General features: G+C 40.1%; 1 protein-coding gene across 2 annotated transcripts in view; it reads left to right on the top strand.

Annotated features, from left to right (window-relative positions):
• LOC145531419 (cytochrome P450 2C19-like) overlaps positions 1 to 13,438 on the top strand; it is a 51,945-nt gene extending 38,507 nt beyond the window's left edge. The window contains exons 8-9 of one of the 2 annotated variants that reach the window (XM_081553866.1): positions 11,917 to 12,058; positions 12,779 to 13,438. In XM_081553866.1, the coding sequence (XP_081409992.1) occupies positions 11,917 to 12,058; positions 12,779 to 12,960 (324 nt within the window). In that variant the 3' untranslated portion in view covers positions 12,961 to 13,438. The remainder of the gene's footprint in view (positions 1 to 11,916; positions 12,059 to 12,778) is intronic. The other variant, XM_081553870.1, reaches the window with a different exon arrangement.

The raw sequence follows: 13,438 nt of genomic DNA, 5'->3' as shown, positions 1-13,438 counted from the left end.
AATTGCTATACAATTTTTTCATATTGATTTCTGCAACTATTGCTATGATTGTATGGCCTCAATTTCCCACTAAATATACATATTCTAAGTATACACACAGCTGAATTTGGTTTGCTACATTTTGTTTAGACCTTCTCTGTTTAGAGTAAGGAATTTTGGTCTATTATATTTCTTCCTCAAAATTTTCTTGTCAGATTTCTTTTTTTTTTTTTTTAATAAATTTATTTATTTTAGTTGGGGGCTAATTACTTTACAATATTGTAATAGTTTTTGCCATACATTGACATGAATCAGCCATGGGTTTACATGTGTTCCCCTTCCTGGACCCCCACCCACCTCCCTCCCCATCCCATCCCTCTGGGTCATCCCATTGCCCCGGCCCTGAGCCCGTGTCTCATGCATCATGGAATGGTGTTCTGTTTCACATATGATAATATACATGTTTCAATGCTATTCTCCCAGAACGTCCCACCCTCACCTTCTCCCTCAGAGTCCATAAAATTGTTCTATGCATCTGTGTCTCTTATTCTGTCTCGCATATAGGGTTATCGTTACCATCTTTCAAATTCCATATATATGCATTAGTATACTGTATTGTTGTTTTTCTTTCTGGCTTACTTCACTCTGTATAATGGGCTCCAGTTTCATCCATCTCAGTAGAACCGATTCAAATGTATTTTTTTTTTAATGGCTGAGTAATATTCCATTGTGTATATGTACCACAGCTTCCTTATCCATTCATCTGCTGATGGACATCTAGGTTGCTTCCATGTCCTGGCTATGGTAAACAGTGCTGCGATGAACATTGGGGTACACGCGTCTCTTTCATTTCTGGTTTCCTCGGTGTATATGCCCAGCAGTGGGATTGCTGGGTCATATGGCAGTTCTATTCCCAGTTTTTTAAGGAATCTCCACACCGTTCTCCATAGTGGCTGTACTAGTTTGCATTCCCACCAACAGTGTAAGAGGGTTCCCTTTTCTCCACACCCTCTCCAGCATTTATTGCTTGTAGACTTTTGGATAGCAGCCATTCTGACTGGTGTGAAATGATACCTCATTGTGGTTTTGATTTGCATTTCTCTAATAATGAGTGATGTTGAGCATCTTTTCATGTGTTTGTTAGCCATCTGTATGTCTTCTTTGGAGAAATGTCTGTTTAGTTCTTTGGCCCATTTTTTGATTGGGTCGTTTATTTTTCTGGAATTCAGCTGCAGAAGTTGCTTGTATATTTTTGAGATTAATTGTTTGTCTGTTGCTTCGTTTGCTATTATTTTCTCCCATTCTGAAGGCTGTCTTTTCACCTTGCTTATAGTTTCCTTTGTTGTGCAAAACCTTTTAATTTTAATTAGGTCCCATTTGTTTATTTTTGCTTTTATTTCCAATATTCTGGGAGGTGGGTCATGGAGGATCCTGCTGTGATTTATGTCGGAGAGTGTTTTGCCTATGTTTTCCTCTAGGAGTTTTATAGTTTCTGGTCTTACGTTTAGATCTTTAATCCATTTTGAGTTTATTTTTGTGTACGGTGTTAGGAAGTGTTCTAGTTTCATTCTTTTACAAGTGGTTGACCAGTTTTCCCAGCACCACTTGTTAAAGAGATTGTCTTTTCTCCATTGTATATTCTTGCCTCCTTTGTCGAAGATAAGGTGTCCATATGTGCGTGGGTTTATCTCTGGGCTTTCTATTTTGTTCCATTGATCTATATTTCTATCTTTGTGCCAGTACCATACTGTCTTGATGACTGTGGCTTTGTAGTAGAGCCTGAAGTCAGGCAGGTTGATTCCTCCAGTTCCATTCTTCTTCCTCAAGATTGCTTTGGCTATTCGAGGTTTCTTATATTTCCATACAAATTGTGAGATGATTTGTTCTAGTTCTGTGAAAAATACCATTGGTAGCTTGATAGGGATTGCATTGAATCTATAGATTGCTTTGGGTAGTATACTCATTTTCACTATATTAATTCTTCCAATCCATGAACACGGTATATTTCTCCATCTGTTTGTGTCCTCTTTGATTTCTTTCATCAGTGTTTTATAGTTTTCTATATATAAGTCTTTTGTTTCTTTAGGTAGATATATTCCTAAGTATTTTATTCTTTTTGATGCAATGGTGAATGGTATTGTTTCCTTAATTTCTCTTTCTGTTTTCTCAATATTGGAGTATAGGAATGCAAGGGATTTCTGTGTGTTAATTTTATATCCTGCAACTTTACTATATTCATTGATTAACTCTAGTAATTTTCTAGTAGAGTCTTTAGGGTTTTCTATGTAGAGGATCATGTCATCTGCAAACAGTGAGAGTTTTACTTCTTCTTTTCCTATCTGTATTCCTTTTATTTCTTTTTCAGCTCTGATTGCTGTGGCCAAAACTTCCAAAACTATGTTGAATAGTAGTGGTGAAAGTGGGCATCCTTGCCTTGTTCCTGACTTTAGGGGAAATGCTTTCAATTTTTCACCATTGAGGATAATGTTTGCTGTGGGTTTGTCATATACAGCTTTTATTATGTTGAGATATGTTCCTTCTATTCCTGCTTTCTGGAGGGTTTTTATCATAAATGGATGCTGAATTTTGTCAAAGGCTTTTTCTGCATCTATTGAGATAACCATATGATTTTTTTCTTTCAATTTGTTAATGTGGTGTATTACATTGATTGATTTGCGGATGTTAAAAAAACCTTGCATTCCTGGGATAAAGCCCACTTGGTCATGATGTATGATCTTTTTAACATGATGTTGGATTCTGTTTGCTAGAATTTTATTAAGGATTTTTGCATCTATGTTCATCAGTGATATTGGCCTGTAGTTTTCCTTTTTTGTGACATCTTTGTCTGGTTTTGGAATTAGGGTGATGGTGGCCTCATAGAATGAGTTTGGAAGTTTACCATCTTCTGCAATTTTCTGGAAGAGTTTGAGTAGGATAGGTGTTAGCTCTTCTCTAAATTTTTGGTAGAATTCCGCTGTGAAGCCGTCTGGTCCTGGGCTTTTGTTTGCTGGAAGATTTCTGATTACAGTTTCGATTTCCGTGCTTGTGATGGGTCTGTTAAGATCTTCTATTTCTTCCTGGTTCAGTTTTGGAAAGTTATACTTTTCTAAGAATTTGTCCATTTCTTCCAAGTTGTCCATTTTATTGGCATATAGCTGTTGGTAGTAGTCTCTTATGATCCTTTGTATTTCTGTGGAGTCTGTTGTGATCTCTCCATTTTCATTTCTAATTTTGTTGATCTCATTCTTCTCCCTTTGTTTCTTGATGAGTCTGGCTAATGGCTTGTCAATTTTGTTTATCTTCTCGAAAAACCAGCTTTTAGTTTTGTTGATTTTTGCTATGGTCTCTTTTGTTTCTTTTGCATTTATTTCTGCCCTAATTTTTAAGATTTCTTTCCTTCTACTGACCCTGGGGTTCTTCATTTCTTCCTTCTCTAGTTGCTTTAGGTGTAGAGTTAGTTGATTTATTTGATTTTTTTCTTGTTTCTTGAGGTACGCCTGTATTGCTATGAACCTTCCCCTTAGCATTGCTTTTACAGTGTCCCATAGGTTTTGGGTTGTCGTGTTTTCATTTTCATTCATTTCTATGCATAATTTGATTTCTTTTTTGATTTCTTCTGTGATTTGTTGGTTATTCAGAAGCGTGTTGTTTAGCCTCCATATGTTGGAATTTTTAATAGTTTTTTTCCTGTAATTGAGGTCTAATCTTACTGCATTGTGGTCAGAGAAGATGGCTGGGATGATTTCATTTTTTTTGAATTTACCAAGGCTAGATTTATGGCCCAGGATGTGATCTATCCTGGAGAAAGTTCCATGTGCACTTGAGAAAAAGGTAAAATTGATTGTTTTGGGGTGGAAAGTCCTGTAAATATCAATTAAATCTAATTTGTCTATTGTATCATTTAAAGTTTGTGTTTCCTTGTTAATTTTCTGTTTAGATGATGATCTATCCATATGCGTGAGTGGAGTATTAAAGTCTCCCACTATTATTGTGTTATTGTTAATTTCCCCTTTCATACTTGTTAGTATTTGCCTTATATATTGTGGTGCTCCTATGTTGGGTGCATATATATTTATGATTGTTACGTCTTCTTCTTGGATTGATCCTTTGATCTTTATGTAGTGTCCTTCTTTGTCCCTTTTCACATCCTTTATTTTAAAGTCTATTTTATCTGAAATGAGTATTGCGACTCCTGCTTTCTTTTGGTCTCCGTTTGCATGAAATATGTTTTTCCATCCCTTCACTTTCAGCCTGTGTGTGTCCCTAGTTTTGAGGTGGGTCTCTTGTAGACAGCATATATAGGGGTCTTGTTTTTGTATCCATTCAGCAAGCCTTTGTCTTTTGGTTGGGGCATTCAACCCATTTACATTTAAGGTAATTATTGATAAGTATGATCCCGTTGCCATTTACTTTGTTGTTTTGAGTTCGTGTTGAAACATCCTTTCTGTGTTTCCTGTTTAGAGAAGATCCTTTAGCATTTGCTGGAGAGCTGGTTTGGTGGTGCTGAATTCCCTCAGCTCTTGCTTGTCTGTAAAGCTTTTGAATTCTCCTTCATATCTGAATGAGATCCTTGCTGAGTACAGTAATCTGGGTTGTAGATTATTCTCTTTCATTACTTTAAGTATGTCCTGCCATTCCCTTCTAGCCTGAAGGGTTTCTATTGAAAGATCAGCTGTTATCCTTATGGGGATCCCCTTGTGTGTTATTTGTTGCTTTTCCCTTGCTGCTTTCAATATTTGTTCTTTGTGTTTGATCTTTGTTAATTTGATTAATATGTGTCTTGGGGTGTTTCGCCTTGGGTTTATCCTGTTTGGAACTCTCTGGGTTTTTTGGACTTCTGTGATTATTTCTTTCCTCATTTTAGGGAAATTTTCAACTATTATCTCCTCGAGTATTTTTTCATGGCCTTTCCTTTTATCTTCTTCTTCTGGGACTCCTATGATTCGAATGTTGGGGCGTTTCATATTGTCCCAGAGGTCCCTGAGGTTTTCCTCATTTCTTTTGATTCTTTTTTCTTTTTTCCTCTCTGCTTCGTTTATTTCCATCATTCTATCTTCTACCTCACTTATCCTATCTTCTGCCTCCGTTATTCTACTGTTGGTTCCCTCCAGAGTGTCTTTTATCTCCTTTATTTCATTATTCATTCTATATTGACTCCTTTTTATTTCTTCGAAGTCCTTGATAAACATTTCTTGCATCTTCTCAATCCTTGTCTCCAGGCTATTTATCTGTAACTCCATTTTGCTTTCAAGATTTTGGATCATTTTTATTATCATTATTCTAAATTCTTTTTCAGATAGATTCCCTATCTCCTCCTCTTTTGTTTGGTTTTGTGGGCATTTCTCATTTTCCTTTACTTGCTGAGTATTTCTCTGCCTTTTCATCTTGTTTAAATTGCTGTGTTAGGCGTGGCCCTTCTGTATTCTGGTAGTATGAAGTTCCTCTTTATTGTGGAGGTTCCTCACTGTGGTTGGGGTTGGACAGGTGGCTTGTCAAGGCTTCCTGGTTGGGGAAGCTTGTGTCGGTGTTCTGGTGGGTGGAGCTGGATTTCTGCTCTCTAGAGTGCAATGGAGTGACCAGTATTAATTTTGGAGATGTCTGTGGATTTGGTGTGCCTCTGGGCAGCCTGTATATTGATGCTCAGGTCAATGTTCCTGCGTTGCTGGAGAATTTGCGTGGTATGTCTTGCTCTGGAACTTATTGGCTCTTGGGTGGAGCTTGGTTTCAGTGTATATATGGAGGCTATTGGATGGTCTCTTATTAATTAATGTTTCCCCTGGCTTTCAGTCTTATTCTTGCAGTAGCCTCAAGACTTCTCCTTCCATACAGCCTCAATAATAAAACTTTTAGGTTAATGGTGAAAAGATTCTCCACAGTGAGGGATACCCAGAAAGGTTCACTGAGTTACATGGAGAGATGAGGTGGGAGGGGGGGGTTTGGGGTGACCAGGAGGGGAAGAGGGGAATTCAAATGTGGAGAGAGCAATCTAGCCAGTAAGCACTTCCCTCTGTGCTCTCCACAGTTTGGAACCCTCAGAGTGGTTCACAGAGATACATAGAGAGGGGGGAGGAAGGTAATAGAGGTGAGCATGAGTAGAAAGGGAGGAATCAAGAGGGGAGAGAGAGATCTTGGCAGTATCCTGTTCCTGAAGTGTTCTCCGGTACCCAGAACACCCTCAGAGATTCACAGAAATGGGTTGAGAAGAGAAGGAGGAGGGTGGGAGATAGAGGTTCCCTGGGGGAGAAGAAAGAGTATCAATAGGAGGAGAGAGTAATCAGGCCAGTGATCACACTCCTGAGTAAAAATGGGTCCTAAAGATTGGGTTCTTAAATGTACAAAATTGATATCAAATATGTAAAACAAAGATTAAAAATCTAGAGTAGAGGTTAGACTCTTATAAAACTTACAATATAAAAAAAAAAAGAAAAAAGGAAACAGTGTAAAAAGAAAAAAAACAGTAAAACAGTAAAAAAAAGAAACAGTAAAAAAAAGTAAAACAGGAAAAAAAAAACAGTAAAAAAAGAAAACACAAAAGGTATAAGATATATGTATGCAGTTTGCTTCAAAAATAGGGTTTGGTTTTTTTTTGCAAGTTAATAGTGGGTTATGAAAATGAAAGTTAAAGGTGTAATAGAGGACTTGAAGAAAAAGGAAAGAAGAGAAAAAAAATTTTTTTAATTAAAAAAATAATAATAATAATAGTAAAAAATATATATATCCCGGACTTTCTCTGGAGCTGTTGTGAGCAGTGTGGGGTCTGCTCAGTTTCAGATAGATCCTTGTTCCTGCTTATACTTTTCAAGATCTATAGGTCGTTTTCAATGCAGTCGGTATTAACTACAGGGATTTTAATCTGTTGGCCTGTCACTTCCAAAGCGCTTCACTCTGTTTATTTGGCTTCTGTTTGGAGATCTCTTCAGTATCTAATTTCCGCCCTGCAACAAAGGGGTGGAGGTGGTCTCTTTAGGTTCGCTTGTTCAATCGTGCTGTGGGGAGGAAGGAACACTGCAAACCTGGCGTGTGTGTGGTGAGCTAGCAGTGTCTCGGCCGCACTGGGTTCGCCCCAGTCACGGCATGTGTGCTTTCCCCGTCTACCCTGCTCAGGCTTCAGGTTACTCCGCCGGGGAGTGGGCCGGGGAGTGGGCCCTGAGATGCGTGCACTTCCCAGGTCTAAGCCGCTCAGGTTCAGGCTCCCGGTTACTCCACAAAGGCGCAGACTCGGTTTCGCCCACGGCTTGTGCCGTTCCCGGTCGGAGCTGCTCAGGCGGCCAGGAGTTTGGCGAGCGCGCTCCCCCCTGTTGGAGCGGTGCGGCTTATCACCTCCCTGGTCCCCGCCTCGGATTACGGGCGCGCCCGGCTCCAGTGTGCTTTGTGTCGGTTCTGGGAGCTGGTCTCTGGCTGCGACCCTCCCGGCGGCTGTCGACCCTCCGGGATCTCAGGCAGTCTTTGCTTAGAAACTGGGAGCCTGATTGCAGTTTGGTAGGGGGTGCCCTCTCTGGGGCCGTGTTTGCCCCTTTCCAGCTCTGGGTGGCCCCGCCTGCCCGCTGTGTCTGGTGGGGGATGGGGCGGTCCGCAGCCGGCTAGCTCTCCTCTGGTATCGCTCAGTCCTTTGTTCTGTGAGCGGGCCGGCAGTGCCTTAGAGTTGGGCTTTTTGCGGGATAGTTCTCTCTCTCTGGCTGTCCCACAGTTTAGGTTACTATCTCACGTTTAGCTCCCTCAGATTGCCCTCAGGGCACTCGGGCCTGGTCCTTACCCTAGGCAGTGCCGCCCGCTCCTCTCCGTTCAGCCCCCACTTGTAGGTGGCGGATGATTCGAGCGTCTGGGGTTCTTTACTGGGAGTTGCTTTAGGCACGTAATCTGTGGGTTTTATTTATTTTTTCCTCCCAGTTACGTTGCCCGCCGAGATAAGAAATCTTCCCCCACACCCGCCGGTGAGAGGGTTTCCTGGTGCCTGGAAATTTCTCCTCTTTTACGACTCCCTCCCCGGGATGGGTCTCTGTCCCTAACTCTTTTGTCTCTCTTTTTATCTTTTATAATTTCTCCTACCTCTTTTGAAGATAACGCGCTGTCTTGTGGAAGCCTGACGTCCTCTGCCAGCCTTCAGAAGTAGTTTTGTGAAGTTTGGTCAGCGTTCAGATGTTCTTTCGATAAATTTGTGGAGGAGAGAGTGGTCTCCCCGTCCTATTCCTCCGCCATCTTAGCCCCGCCTCCTCAGATTTCTAATATTAAGATAACGTTGTACTTATAAAGTGAGATTAGAAATATTCCCTAATGTGGGCATGTTTTATAAGTCTTCCCCTCTTCTACTTGTGGTCACCTAGCTGTGCCTTTGAAGTGCCTAATATCTTTTTGTTGAGTATCAATTGTTATAAGTGAGAAAATGCTGAGTTTTAGGCGATGTTTATATCCTAAAGCCAGACATCCTGGAATGTGAAGTCAAGTGGGCCTTAGAAAGCATCACTACGAACAAAGCTAGTGGAGTTGATGGAATTCCAGTTGAGCTATTTCAAATCATCAAAGGTGATGCTGTGAAAGTGCTGCACTCGATATGCCAGCAAATCTGGAAAACTCAGCAGTGGCCACAGGACTGGAAAAGGTCAGTTTTCATTCCAATCCCAAAGAAAAGCAATGCCAAAGAATGCTCAAACTACTGCACAATTGCACTCATCTCACACGCTAGCAAAGTAATGCTCAAAATTCTCCAAGCCAGGCTTCAGCAATACATGAACCGTGAACGTCCAGGTGTTCAAGCTGGTTTTAGAAAAGGCAGAGGAACCGGAGATCAAATTGCCAACATCTGCTGGATCATCGAAAAAGCAAGAGAGTTCCAGAAAAACATCTATTTCTGCTTTATTGACTATGGATCACAATAAACTGAGGAAAATTCTTAAAGAGATGGGAATACCAGACCATCTGACCTGTCTCTTGAGAAACCTGTATGCAGGTCAGGAAGCAACAGTTAGAACTGGACATGGAACAACAGACTGGTTCCAAATAGGAAAAGGAGTACGTCAAGGCTGTATATCGTCACCCTGCTTATTTAACTTATATGCAGAGTACATCATGAGAAACTCTGGGCTGGAAGAAACACAAGCTGGAATCAAGATTGCCGGGAGAAATATCAATAACCTCAGATATGCGGATGACACCACCCTTATGGCAGAAAGTGAAGAAGAACTAAAGAGCCTCTTGATGAAGGTGAAGGAGGAGAGTGAAAAAGTTGGCTTAAAGCTCAACATTCAGAAAACTAAGATCATGGCATCTGGTCCCATTACTTCATGGGAAATAGATGGGGAAACAGTGGAAACAGTGTCAGACTTTATTTTTTTGGGCTCCAAAATCACTGCTGATGGTGACTGCAGCCATGAAATTAAAAGACGCTTACTCCTTGAAAGGAAAGTTATGACCAACCTAGATAGCATATTTAAAAGCAGAGACATTACCTTGCCAACAAAGGTCCGTCTAGTCAAGGCTATGGTTTTTCCAGTGGTCATGTATGGATGTGAGAGTTGGATGGTGAAGAAAGCTGAGCGCCGAAGAATTGATGCTTTTGAACTGTGTGGTGTTGGAGAAGACTCTTGAGAGTCCTTTGGATTGCAAGGAGATCCAACCAGTGCATCCTAAAGGAGATCAGTCCTGGGTGTTCATTGGAAGGACTGATGTTGAAGCTGAAACTCCAATACTTTGGCCACCTCATGGGAAGAGTTGACTCCTTGGAAAAGACCCTAATGCTGGGAAGGATTGGAGGCAGGAGGAGAAAGGGATGACAGAGAATGAGATGGTTGGATGGCATCACTGACTCGATGGACATTGGTTTGGGTAAACTCCGGGAGATGGTGATGGACAGGGAGGCCTGGCGTGCTGCGATTCATGGGGTCGCAAAGTGTCGGACACGACTGAGTGACTGAACTGAACTATATTCTTCCACAAAAAGTTCATCCTTCTCCTAGTGGATATTTGGAATGATATAACACCTCCCTTTTAAGTAAAATGTGGGCATTGACATAGACTAAAATTATGAATAACTTTAGATGTTAAAGTGGTGGAAGCATGAGTCTTAACCATTGGAGCACCAGGGAGGTCCCCCAGTCTGTATTTCAAATTTTCCTTTTACTGGAATATCCTTTATTGTCTTTTTTCCCCTTTTCAATTCAATATCCCGCCAAAGAACAAGCATGAAATCTGGCTATCGTTACTTTTTAGTCTTCCATTACAAGTTCTCTTTACCTTCTTTGTTTTCTTTCAGTACATTTCATTTGTGAAGTGTCCAGGCCAGTACTCATGTAAAATATGCTTCAAGCTGGTTCTTTTGAAATTAGATTCCAGTTATGATTGGACAAGAGAACTACATAGGTGGTTTGTGTTTCCCACTGAAATTCATTGGGAAGGTGGGAGGCCACATCATGTCACTTACCTCGTTATTGGTTATGCACTGTTGTTCACATAATAAAATAGTATCTGTCAGGTTTCTCCAAGGCCTAAGTTGTGGCTTTTTTTTTTACACTTAATTAATAAAAATCTATGGCATAGTACTAGAACTTGATAAATTTCATGCTTATCTTTCACCCTATAGTTTTAGCATTAATAGGTAAATGTTGCTTAAGTCAGTGCCCTACGATGAATTGCTGTAAAATGATTTTTCTATTTTTTTATCCTTTCTATTTTTGTAAGCTAGCATCCATCTCTAATGAACCCTGCCATATACCTTAAGACAAACAATCCATACGGCAATGATAAATACTAGCAGTTGTTATTATATTATTGTTATTGCCACAGAAGTTAATATTAATTAGATGAGAAATCTTTTTATAAAAGCCTTATGAACAGATAATCCAGACATCTCAGGCTCTAACAGTGTCTCCCCGTTTTAAACCATAATCCACATATTAGATGAACTGCCATATGACCCAGCAATCCCACTGCTGGGCATACACACTGAGGAAACCAGAATTTAAAGAAACACGTGTACCCCAATGTTCATCGCAGCACTGTTTATAATAGCCAGGACATGGAAGCAGCCTAGATGCCCATCAGCAGACGAATGGATAAGGAAGCTATGGTACATATACACAATGGAATATTACTCAGCCATTAAAAAAATAACATTCGAATCAGTTCTGATGAGGTGGATGAAACTGGAGCCTATTATACTGAGTGAAGTAAGCCAGAAAGAAAAACACCAATACAGTATACTAACACATACATATGGTATTTAGTCAATCGGTAAAGATAACCCTGTATGCAAGACATCAAAAGAGACACAGATAAATAGAACAGTATTATGAACTCTGTGGGAGAGGGCAAGGGTGGGAGGATATGGGAGAATGGCATTGAAGCATGTAAATTATCATATGTGAAATGAATCGCCAGTCCAGTTTCAACACATGATGCAGGGTGCTCGGGGCTCGTGCACTGGGATGACCCAGAGGGATGGGATGGGGAGGGAGGTGGAAGAGGGGTTCTGGAAGGGAAAAACATGTACACCCATGGTGGATTCATGTCAATGTACAGCAAAACAAATACAATATTGTAAAGTTAAAAAATAGAAAATAAACTATTTTAAAAAATAGAAAATAAACTAATTTCATTAAAAAAATTGCTATAAAAAAAGAAAGAAAACTAAAGTAGAAAAATAAAGCAGCTGATGGGGATAGACACCAGTATGATAAGCAGAATGGATTCATAAGGTCTAACACCCTAGGATCCATGGACTCACTATTTCAAATGCTACTGAAGTCCACATTAGCAATATCGCTGTCACTTGCCTTAAGCTTATTCCTCGTTTATTACTTCTTTGTCTGGCTCAAAATGCCATTGTCTTTCTTTGACCTAGGATTCCTCACCTGTAGGTCATAAGATTGGAACAAATAATTTACAACATTTCTTCCAGCTCCATGACTTCTTTATAATCCAGTTATCTTCATCTTTTCTTCCCAGGGCACAGATGTATTAGTATCACTGACTTCTGTGCTGTATGATGACAAAGTATTTCCTAACCCAGAAGTGTTTGACCCTGGCCACTTCCTGGATGACAGTGGTAACTTTAAAAACAGTGACTACTTCATGCCTTTCTCAGCAGGTAACAAAATTTTTTCCTTCCTTACTTCAAAGGACAAGATGCTTTGGTGGGGATCAGCTGGAACTTCTTGTAAAATTCACACTCAGGGGCTGGTTGAACTGCTCTTTTCCTATACTCAGGTGTAGCAATTGCAATGCCCATACACTTTCCCTCCTCATGATATATGCTCTTTATTGGACTAAGTCACCAAAGCTTTGGAAAAATGACCCAAATCTTTCAAATTCAGAAATAAAATCTGAGCTATGTGCTGAAAATATAAGTGTATCTTAACCAGAAAGAACCATGTGTTGTAAAACTTGAAACTTCAAGTTGTTTTGAAGATAGATGAAGATGTAGTTAGAGCAGAGAACAGAGGCTGTGAGGAGTAGAAATAAAGATGATGGGGTCATCAGACTAAGAACATAAAATACAACTATACTGTGTGTTTCCAGGAGAAGAAAAAGATTTATGAAAATGTGAAATATCAAATTGCATGAGAATAGTTAATGAAGTACTTGGTATAGTGCCAAAGCTCATTAAAATTTTGTGTAAATAAGGATAGCCATTAAGATATGAAATTATGTGGACAGCATGTGTGTGCATCCTATGTCTGTCTATCTAACTGTTGTGGCTTACATTTGTCCATTCAACCATTCATCAATGGTTATTCTATAGTCTCTTTCTGACAGCCAGAAACACAGTGTTCAAGGAGTATCTACTCTCTGTGTTTGTTATTTTCAGGGAAACGGATTTGTGCAGGAGAGGGCCTGGCCCGCATGGAGGTGTTTTTATTCCTGACAGCGATTTTACAAAAATTTACTTTGACATCTGTGGTTGACCCAAAGGACATCGACACCACCCCAATTGCCAATGGGTTCGCTTCTGTGCCACCTCCTTACAAGCTCTGCTTCATTCCTCTGTAAGGAGGTGTCTCCTATGATGTTGTCTTCAACTCCTTCTCATCTGGGGCATTGGTCACCTCCTTTCCTCCTCATCTTCTGCCTAGGAATGCCTTCTCAACCTCTCTTCTTGTTATGGTGCAGTTTCACTGCAGAAATGTATCTGCTATTCTCCATGTCCTGTAACATTTGTATTGGCCATCAAATATGCTAATACTTTATCTATTATTGAATAGCACTATGTAGTCAATACAAAATAGAACAAGATGATTAGTGTATGGCAATGGAGAGTCATTATTCTAGTGCATGTTTCTAATAAAAAGCGTAATTTGATGAGCCAGTTCTCAGAGTTTCCTTATGGTGCCTAATACAAGTAAGAAAGGAAGGAAGGTAATCCAAAGAAGTCATGTTGGTCTCATAATGATAAGCACAGAGGACTAGGGAAATTAAGCAAGAAAGTTCTCTTGGCTGCATGTCACCTAGAGTTGCTTGAGGTTTGGAT

The sequence above is a fragment of the Giraffa tippelskirchi genome, chromosome 2, assembly GCF_054371585.1.
Source record: "Giraffa tippelskirchi isolate mGirTip1 chromosome 2, T2T-mGirTip1v1.2.pri, whole genome shotgun sequence".
Lineage (NCBI taxonomy): Eukaryota > Metazoa > Chordata > Mammalia > Artiodactyla > Giraffidae > Giraffa > Giraffa tippelskirchi.
The sequence above is the reverse complement of the archived record's forward strand: the minus strand, read 5'-3'. Positions and strand labels throughout refer to the sequence as shown.